This window comes from Pelmatolapia mariae, linkage group LG20, assembly GCF_036321145.2.
Source record: "Pelmatolapia mariae isolate MD_Pm_ZW linkage group LG20, Pm_UMD_F_2, whole genome shotgun sequence".
Classification (NCBI taxonomy): domain Eukaryota; kingdom Metazoa; phylum Chordata; class Actinopteri; order Cichliformes; family Cichlidae; genus Pelmatolapia; species Pelmatolapia mariae.
The window spans coordinates 23,141,163-23,152,194 of record NC_086244.1 but is presented as its reverse complement, the minus strand read 5'-3'; the positions used below and the strand labels follow the sequence as shown (position 1 = coordinate 23,152,194).

The 11,032-nt window shown below is 39.2% G+C and overlaps 1 protein-coding gene across 1 annotated transcript in view; it reads left to right on the top strand.

Annotated features, from left to right (window-relative positions):
* The first annotated feature begins 727 nt into the window (after positions 1 to 727).
* Positions 728 to 11,032, top strand: part of b4galt5 (UDP-Gal:betaGlcNAc beta 1,4- galactosyltransferase, polypeptide 5) — a 31,127-nt gene continuing 20,822 nt past the window's right edge. The window contains exon 1 of the mRNA XM_063464114.1: positions 728 to 1,244. Within this exon, the coding sequence (XP_063320184.1) occupies positions 1,139 to 1,244 (106 nt within the window). The 5' untranslated portion in view covers positions 728 to 1,138. The remainder of the gene's footprint in view (positions 1,245 to 11,032) is intronic.

Genomic DNA, 11,032 nt, shown 5'->3' with positions numbered 1-11,032 from the left:
TGTGGTTTTAGTTTTAAAAAGATAGGTATAGATATTTGGTCCCGTGAATAATTCAACTTTCATGTGTACATACGAAATGTTGGCGTTTACAATTCTTGTATTTCCACTTTCCCATGAGCCATTGTAATCTAACGTCAACCGTCTTCTTGGTGCTTCGTGGGTATTGTAGTTTTATTGTGGCTTGCGCTATTTGCGAAGTACCAGATGTGTATTACATAACACTAAGACACTTTCCACCTTGTAGTCAGTCATATAAGATGCCTGCGAAGATTCTGCTATCTATAAAAAAAAATTAAATGGTTTGCCCAAATACGTAATAGAGGTCTGTGTTTTAAATGGACAGACTTTAGGGCTTCTAGGTTAAAAACAGTCTTGTATTTACATCCAAACAGTGGTCACAGTATACTCATGGAAGGAGGGAGTGGACAGCCAGTATTTACCCGAACATACATCCCCTATGATTTTTTTTAAATCCCAATATTGCTAATAAATTAGCCAACTGTCTAGCTCAAGTAGTGCTGTGAAAAGCTCTTTAACCATTACGCCATAACGGGTGCAACGTCTATCGAAGCGGGCATCTTATTCGAATTTTTGCTCGCCGGTGTTACGTCGTTAAACGTCGGGCGCGTACATGTTTGCTAGGCCCGTACATGTTGTGAACGCCCACTTCAGCTACTGCTGCTTTTTTTTTTTTTTTTTTTTTTTTTTTTTTGCGGAGGGACAGCTCCATTCATAGGGCTGGGCAGGCGAGGCAAGGCAAAACGCAGGAGCGGCAACACCATCGGCGACTAGTGTGGAACCCAGATGATGGTCTCACACTAAGTGTATCAGGCCAATTCAAAGCGTGCTGCCGTTATCAGACCTTTCTTCATCGGACCCGCCGCGAACCTAAACCAAAACAGTAATGGAATTTAAGTGCATTTCCTGAATATTGGTGGTCCTATACTCGCCCTGCCGCGGAAATAGACGGACTTCCTAGACGCCTGGCTCATCGCTGCCGCAGCCCTACCACTTCACTCGGCTCATTTAACCCACACCGCCACCGGACTACTGGCTCTGGCATCTGGATACATCGAAACGGGTCTGCCATCGTTTTAGAAACGCGAACGTGCCTGTGTGTGCTTCTGTTGCCTGTATAATGCCGACACATTTGCGGTTCCGGAGAAGGTCATTCCTTGGGCTTTTATTCCTTTTTACGCTGTCCACCTCGGCACTGTATTTCATCTACTCCGCCCCCGGAATCGGTAAGTCAAGTCAAATTGAGGAATTTATTCCAAAAATTGTAGGTGATGAAGATGTAGTGAGGTTGTTTGTATGGGCTGTTAGGTCATGTGTGACAGCTCGGCTGAGAAAAGACGTTGCCATGCGCCTGTACTCATCTTCCAATCTATGATGATGATGATGGTCATCTGGGTTGCTGGAGCTCAGTCTATAATATCCATGTACCTGGACACTATAATAATAGTATTACTGATGAGCGTGTCTATTATATTCATCCCGATGTTAGCAGGCCTAACGGCTATGATTATATTGCTCATCGTATCGTCAGGGACCACAGAACAAAATGTGGTATTTTGGCCCTCATCTCAGATACCCTGATGTCACTGATAGACTTATCAAAGCCGAGTCATATGAATTTTACAGTTCTTTCTCTCTTTTTTTGATATACTTTATGAATCTTGGATACATGAGCCTTAATGACATCTGCGGTGTCAACCTGAGCATAGGGATCACTTACAAGCGAGTCATTCCTAGATCATATGCCGCCTGTTAGTCACATGCAATTGTGTAATATCACATGTCCTGAATACCTCCTATAATTAATTCATTAACGTTTCCCATCATCTCCACCCTTCTCTTGTTCTTTTACTCTCCGTGTGCCTTACTGAGTGTGTGTGTGGACATCCCCGTCACCTCAGCATCTGGCACATCCTTATTTTAGGGCCTTGTAGCTTCATCCGTAGCCCATTCATCCTATCAGCCTGGATAACTAGGCATGCTATTTTGGACTAACACCAGCTACCTAATTTTAGTTCATTCTTTCGCGCTTATCTTGATGTACACTTAATCAAATTTGGACTTTTACCTCCGCTTATAGTAAGTTTCCACTAATTAGCTTTAAGAACATTGACAAACCTTAATATCACCCAATAAAATATGGACCTTGCCAACAATTGTTCCTTTAGCTGGATTTAAAAACGCTGACGGATATGATAAGAAGCATTTATTGTCACTGTTTACAGGGATGCAGTGAAATTGCAGGTGCTCTGACAGTGACATTACAAAACACATGCATGCATACATCCATACATAGGCTATGCCCAATCATACACACGATCATTTTCAGCCTGTCACAAAACCATATAGCATAAGGGGATAAAAAACAAAACAGAAAAAGGCAGGCTATAATAGGGCGTTTTTTTGTGTACAATATGTAAATGAGGAGCAAAATCGTGGTTTTGAATATTGTTCTGTATTTAGACAAGGAGAAAAGGAAAGTAAACAGACATTCTTGAGGAAGTCAAGACTGCAGTTAAAAGTGCTTAAAAGTTAGAAATACTTTGATGCTTGGCTATTTACTGACTGGATGTCCTGTTTGGGCTAACTGTGCTGGTAGTTAACGCCAGGCTCTCTTAAAGCATAGTGAAGTAGTAACTGCTTGTTTTAGTTCTATTCTTAGATGTCACAAATCATCAATCTGAGCCAAAATAAACCAAGAGATTGTTTGTCTGAAGAACAGCTTCTTTCCTTTCTTTTCTCCGTGTTTGAATAAAATAGCAAGACAATTAGTTTTTCTACCCTCCCACCACTAACACTACCACCACCACCACCACCATAAAAAAAAGAGGATGGCATAGAATGTAGTGGACTTTTGTCTTTGCTTATTATAAGTTTCCACTAATTAGCTTTAGGAACATTGACGAACATTGATATTTGCCTAATATAATATGGACTTTGCCTCCAATTTGTTCCACTAACTGGATTTATGGACGGTGAGAGAGATGTCACTGCGCACAGGGTTGCAGCAACATTACAAAACACATTGTTGCATATGTATGGATACATGCAGTCATGCACATGATCACTTTCACAAAACTATACAGCCAAAGAAAAGAAAAAACAGTCAAGACAGGATGACATGAGGCGTTTGCATGTTTAATGTGTAAATAAGGAGCAACAGCATGGCTATTCATACATAAATAATTTCCATGTGATACATAATTATTTGTTTTTTTTCTTCTTGTTTGACTAAAATAGAAAGACAATTCCACTACCAACCCTACCACCAACATTACAACCACCACAAAAAAAAGATGACATAGAATTCATGTGATCCAACTGTAGCCTTTCTAAAACATCAAAGAAACAGCTTTTACTTCTTCCTCATCTAAATGGATATTGATCTATTCACGCTTTTTACTAGCTTTGGACAACTTAATCAATAATCAAATCAATTCTCATATGGAGAAAACATTGCTGACAGGAATAGCCTGTGTTGGGTCTGAGTAACAGAGACCAATGATTTCTCTAAATGTGAAAATCCTTCATTTAGTTGACTATTTTCCAGCTCGAGCATTGATGGTGTCTGGTAACTGACGGAGAGCTGCACATGCCTGTATTCATCTTCCTAGGTGTCAGCTATTGTGTGGCTGTAATGGTCACATGGATTAATGGGGTTTGGTTTAGAAGCAGAACAAGAACCAGAAGCGCCAGTCTATTAATTATAGATGGTAACCAGGAAAACAAGGCAGCTTTGCTGCTGTTACTAAAAGCCTCACTTTAGTCTTTTACACTTGGGGAGCCTGGGTGAGCTCTGGCAGCAGACCTTAACTGAAGGTTTGTCGATGGTGCTTAAAAAGGGAGTGGTTTTGTTCTTTATTTTTAATCATATGTTGTGATCTTTACCTTTTACTCACTGGCAGTGTTATTGATTCAGAGACATACGCAGAAGTTTCGCATTCTGTGGTCAGTGATGCATCAGTGAGCTGATAGCATGTCTCACAGACACACACACACATAAGTATAAATTGAACATCTGAAACAATGACACAATGATACAGTTTGAATGAAGTTTCCCCAACAGAATACATCATTTTGAATGGCTTTAATCTCTTGGACCTACGTGCCTACCTAAAATAAGATGATAATAATATGATACAGACAAGTTTGAATGATAAATCAACAATCAGACATACAAAATGCTGTTACCTGGTGTGTATACTTTGAGTATTAAAAACTGTCGGGTTGACATTTTAATGTTAGTGTTGATCTGATAAACTGTGACCACACTTTCCACATTGTAGTCTGAACTTCCCTTAGCTTTGACCACGTTTTTAAGAGTTGAACAATGAAAATGCAGTTCTCAGAATGTTTTTCTGTGAAACGGCTGCTACATTCTACACAAATAATCCAAGAAAATACTTAGGAGTAGCTTTACTTTTGCAGTTGTTTTCTCCCAGCATGCAATGTGCGTTTAATAAGTTAAACAACAAAATCCTGTACCATTAAGCAACACGTATGACCATCTTTCCACCCCTTGATAAATGTATGAAATACATCATTTTGGGCTGCCACACATTTTAATGTGAACTGAAAAGTAAATCAGAATAGTTCAGAGTATAGAGAGGAAATTTCACAATTAAAAAGGGCAAGAGGGTTAGGAGGGGAAATGGAGAGGGGAGGATGAAAGAGCTGAACTGAGCTCCTTTCCTTCTGCTGGTTTGCACATTGGGGAACCCATCCAGAGCACCTGAACAGGGCTTCCTATGATACTCAGGTGGCTTTAGTGCACCATGCCCCAATTTCACAGCTTACTCTCTCTCTTTGCCGCTCTCTGTGCACTTTCTGCCTCCCTCAGTTTCTCTGTCTGCATGTACTCATATGCACTGATACCACATCCTCTATGTTGTCCCTGACCACGGATGCTGACTGATGCAGACTGGGGATGCAGGGCACAGCTGGGCCCGATAGAAGCAGTTTATTTAATTAAAACATGTGAGGATCCCACTGGAGCGAGCGCTAGGGAAGACACAGCCTCTATTTATAGGTCTGAACACCGACGCGCACACACACACACACCTCCATATCCAGGGAGAGCAAGGAAGACAAGAAACCAGGTGCCTCTCTTTGACACTGGAGACCCTGTTTACCCTTCCATCAAAATGGAAAAGTGCAGGCGAAACTCCTTATGTAATGACATTTCCATTTTACCTTGTACTTGATTCAAATCTAGGTGTGCCCTATTGATATTACACACCTTGACAGTGTGTGTCATTCATGTTTTTTTATAATGTAATAATAAGGTATACTTTATTGATCCCCGTAGGGAAATTACTCCTCTGCATTTAACCCATTCATCCAGTGAAGCAGTGGGCAGCCACCAATGCATCGCCCGGGGAGCAGTGTGTAGGGACGGTACCTTGCTCAGGGGTACCTCAGGGTAGCCGTTCAGTGGAGTCGAACCCCCGATCATAGGGCAACCACTCTACCTACTGAGCTATTCCTGCCCCTGCAATTTTTAAATTGCTTTGCAGCATATGAAGCAATTATGTGAAGACTACTACAAAGCAAACACACACTCAAGCTGTGTGGTTACCACACATCCTCTCGGCTGCAGAAGAAGTGTTTGTCTTGCCCTAACTAACTATTTAGAATTTCTAAATGTAGACTGTCAAATCTCATTTGAATTTGCTAAAATAATCTATAAAAAATATGTTTTTTTGTTTTCTTTTGTTTGTTTGTTTGTTTGTTTTTTAGCAATATCTGCAGGGTTAATCTTTTCTTTCACCGAAACATGCTTCGGAAATCATAAAAGTTTTTTTTAAAACTCATAGAAACTCATAAAAGAAGTCATGAGTTAGGTGTGAATCGTGAATCATATCTTTTGCAATGTAATGACATCAATCAAGCAATTTCTTATCTTGTGCTGATGAAAACCATAACTTTCATTTGCAAAACACATTTTAGCATGTTTGAATTTCAACATATTGGTAGTTTATGGCTACACATTTAAATTATGTAACATGTGGCGCTTTTTTTGTTTAAAAACATATATATTTATTGCTATAGAATTATTCCCAGTGGATGTCCATGAAATGTAATTTAAAAACAAATCTATTTCTTGTAGCTTATTTTCTTACAATAGATCACCACTTGCAGAATGCATTTGCAGTTGATAATCTAACTTCAATCGCAATGTCATTCCTTGTTCGCTTTGCAGTAGTACTATAGTATGATAAATAAATGCTGATGGCATTCTCCCCACCCTGTCTCAAGAAATTACTTGCAGAAGGACCACGTTCTGAATTTTTGCTTGGCATCGTGCCCTTTCATCACTTTACGGGCAGAGCCATCAGGGCAGTTCTATGTTGTCATGCTGCTTGCAGTGTGTTTCTGAGAAAGCTGTTTTCCCAGAGCAGTTTCCATTTCCTCTGGCCACGCCCACTATGTGTTGCAAGTGCAAACTTGTATGATTCACTTATGTGCATCTATTTGTTTGTGCAGCCACTTCCTGCCTGGAAAAGTTTCCAACTTAAGTGGCTACCTTACTTCGGGATCATTTGAATCCTAATTTGAGTAAAAAATTACTTCTGAGGTGGGAAGGTTTACAGGAGGAAGACTCTTATAATGATAAGACAGATGATATTTTTAAATTTGCAGTTTGGAATTTCTAGGGAAGCCCACATTAGGTCTGCATAGTACATGTTTGTAACAACAACATGTTCAAATGCAGCCCTGTTACTCTAGTCTGAATGGGGTAAATCATTAATTTTGTCAAGGTGCATTACACTTTAGCTCATTATGCTTAATGGATTTGTTAAATCGGTACTTTGACTAAGAACAAACAGGCAGTTGATGAGCATTTTAAGCACCACTAGAAGAATTAAAATCCAAATAAGTACTAGTTGTAGTAAAACTGCCTCTGTTAAGTCTTGTATTGTTGGTGTTTATACTCAGAGTTTAAAAGCATGGCTGATGGTAACCACAGAACTAAAAATTGGCTGTACTCCAGTAGAGATCCACTTGTAATAATAATGGTGTCTGTGCACTGCAGTGTTAAGTGACTGTGTATGCGCGTGTGTATTTAAGTGCAAGTGAGTAGAGTTGTCTGTGGAAAATGCAGCCTGTTGTGTGTCATAATACTTGGAGCCCATTTGTGCTTGATGGGTTGGTTACTTCTGTGCTGATGCTGGTGTCTCAATGTTAATGCCTGTGCTTCTCTGGCACTCTTAAAGCAATTTATCCTGGTCCTAGAGGCCCAGTGTAGTACTATTCTTACTCCCTCTAACACCCTCCTGCTACATGAAGTTGCTGGAATTAGCCAGCAACCTCAGGCTAATTTCCAGAAGCTAGAGAGAGCCAGGGTGAAATATTAACTGTGTGTCAAGCTGCCTCAGGTGGATTTCATTGTGAATAGACAAGCGTGCTGAATAGGGATTAATTATGTAGCTTTAACTTTTGTGACTCTCTTTAGACAGTTGCAAATGGACTTCTCTGATTTAATAGTAAGTAGAAAACTGTATGAAATCTAAATACACACAAAGTTGAATGCCTGAGAGTCCAGACACTAAAATTCCTCTACTTTGGTGTTTGACATTTTCACTGCAGTTGCCATGGTTCCCTCAGGACTTGTTCCCATCCAGGACTGACTAGTTTTTATTGTCACAGGAACCATAGAGACATGCCATCCTGCTTCCCATGATGGTCTGTATGATGACAAATCCTCATTGATACAGCCATTATAGTAATTTGGGATTTTTGATAGACACATCTCTTTTGGATTGAGATTGTATAGATAGGACCTCTCAGTAAACTTCAATAGAACTAGTATAAATAAAACAAAGTAACCCTTATGGGTCAGAAGAGCGCTTTCCTTATTATTTCAATAAACACATATAAATTGTTATTTCTGCTTCAGTGTAGACCCTTTTCATATGTGTAAATGCATGTGCAGAGGTAAAGGACATTTGACTTAAAACTCTGCCACTGCAGGAAGCAGTAAACAAGATTAAATTGATTAAACTGTAATCGCAGTAAAGAAATTAAAATATCCTGATACATGTTTATTGTGTGATATTCTTTACATGGCATGTTTGAGTGAAGTTTTCAATATATAATAAATATAAATATATTGACAATCAGTGTCCAGCCTACTACTGGTCATTCCTGATCTTTCTAATTTCCTTTATCGATAAATACAACTTTTACATACGGGTTGCAGACAGTAGTGTGAAAATACCAGTCATCAGTTCCAGATATGTCACCAGATATTCTACTAAGATATTCATGTACACCTCTCTAGGACTTACAGAGAATAGGCAAAGTAGAGTAACTAGTGAAGTAGAGTAATGGTTTGGTAGAAATTGATGATTATTAACTGGCACAACCTACCTGAGTATTGTTGTTGTTGTTGTTGTTGTTGTTGTTGTTGTTGTTGTTCTTTTATGAACACAGAGCTAGCATCATCTAATGACTGCTATCAGCACGATAACGGCCATGTATGCTTAAAAGACATTTTTATTTACTGGCTTTTAATACAGCATGAGAGTTATTTGTTAATTCATATTTGGTGTTTGCTATCAATACTCTAAGTTATTTTATTATGTATGTTGTATTCTTGTACAGCACTTTGGTCAACGCTCCTGTTGTAATTAAATGTGCTATATTAATAATAAAATAATAATGTACAAGCTCATTTAATTTTAGACAGGTTGCCTAAATGTGAGAATGAGTACCCTGTAGTCAAATAACCAACTGGAAGGGATAGCTCAATAGGTAGAGTGGTGGCCCCGTGACCGGAAGGTCCGGGGTTCGAATCCACTGAATGGCTACCCTGAGGTATCCCTGAGCAAGGTACCGTCCCTACACACTGCTCCCCGGGCGCCCAATGTCTGCCCACTGGGTTCACTTCACTGAGTGAATGGGTTAAATGCAGAGAGGAATTTCCCCACAGGGATCAATAAAGTATACTTTTATTTTTATTTTTTTATCACCAGATCTCGATCCAAAAGAGCGTGTTTGGGATGTGGGGGAACAAAAGATTAGTAACTTGAAGGTGCTGCCCACAGCTCTGCAACATCTGTGTAGTACTATCATGTCAACGTGGATCAGAATCTCAGAGGAATGGTTCAAGCACTTTGATTTTGATAGAGGCCACAAAGAATAAAGGTGAGGGTCTATTTGGCAGTAGTAGAGAGAATCTAATACTGAAGTGAAAAGTGCTGAACAGTTCACTTAATCTCAGCAGTGTTGGTTTAATAAATCATTATAAAGAATCTAAACTCTGATTTACTCAAATTTAAAATGTCCTTCTCATTTTATTTTATTGGTTTGTTCTTGTTTTTTTTTACTTGTAGCTTCTTTGAGATAAAAGTAGAAGGGCATAGCAAGCACAGTCATATGAGTAATCATTTTTCTGTAAAATGACTCCTTAGCTGCCTGGATACTTGATCAACAGATAGCTAGTGGAGGTGAGTGTTGGTATACCACTGCTTACACCTTGATTATAGTCTGTTATGGACACGGACAGCTAGAGACAGTACAGCAGAGTAGTCATTCCTCTTAAACCTTGATTATACTCTGTTGCGGACAGTTGGAGACAGACACGCAAAGTAGTCGTTCCTGATATTCTTCTTTGACGTCTGGGACTGTATATGGGACACATGCACAGTTAATGTATTGCAATGTAAAATCCCTGGGGTGGAGTTCAAGCATTCTCAAAAAATTAGCAGGCACATGTCCGTAGGGACCCTCGCACTCACTGTATGATGACGAAATTTCAGTTGCTCAGACCCTAACGGACTCGCAGAAACAAGAAAGTATAATTAAGGCCTTAGCTGGAGGGCAGTGAGTTATTTTAGAGGCTTACTGAGGGTCTTGTGTTGGGGCACTAATCATTTATGTAACCTAATCATCTGGGGGAGAATCCCAGTCTTTGTTGACCTGGTCTGAGCCTCCCTTTGTTTTTGAGACGGTTACCGTGGTTACTTTTGATCAAATGTTTGAGGGCAGTCAAACATGCTGGTGAGGCATAATCCAAATGCACACAGTGTGTTGATGAGTGACGCACTGCTGATTCTAGGGGATCATTATTGCAGGGACAGCATTGGTTTTAAACTTTGCTCGAAAAAGCCATTTACTGAAAGCAAATATTCGCTGTCTAAGCTACATGAAAACATAGTGGAAATTCCAGTTTTGTTTCATGGAGACATTAAACTGTAAAGTTTTGCTCATCTACCATTATTTGCTTTAAGCATATTCCATTTTAACTAGTTTCTATACCTTGACATAAAAATAGAGGTGAGGTAAGAGTAATGATAGAGTCACAGCAAGCTGTCCAGTTCTATCCTTAAAAAGTAGTTATGCTTCATGCTGTGGGTGCTCTTGGCCACAACAGATTACTGGATTCAGTGGCTGCGCGTAATTCTCGGAAAAATCTGCTTACTTTTGCTAAATGAATCACCTGACTGACACATGACACTGACAAATGCTTGTGTCATATAAGTGTACATGTAAATGTCTGCCAGTATGAAGTGCAACCTTTGCAACCTTGCAGCAAATCAGGTCACCTCTGATCAAAGAATGTGGGAGAAAGGCTGATTATTTACCCAATATGGACTTACAAGTAACTTTTGACTGAAATCGTCAGCATTGCCAAGTGTACCTGTAGCCATAGCTGTTTTACAGCCACTATGCTGAGTTTTTCATCTTTTTCCTGTTTGGGTATCTGTTTATATCAAATAACAGTCCAGTAACAGTATTAAATTATTAAGCTGTTTTCCTCGTTGTGAGATCTTGGAGTCATCTTTCACATGTAAGGCAACACAAGGCTCAGCTTAAACACTGCTTTTCTAACTTTAGAAGATAAACATAATTCCTACATAAATATAAATGTAATGAATTGGTATTTCTTGGTTAAATAGCCCATGACTTTAGGCTCAAAGGTGATAAAATTCTCTTTTATGTTTTATTATTATTATTTTATTTATTATTATTATTATTATTAAAATGAAAAAATGCCTCAGCGTTAATC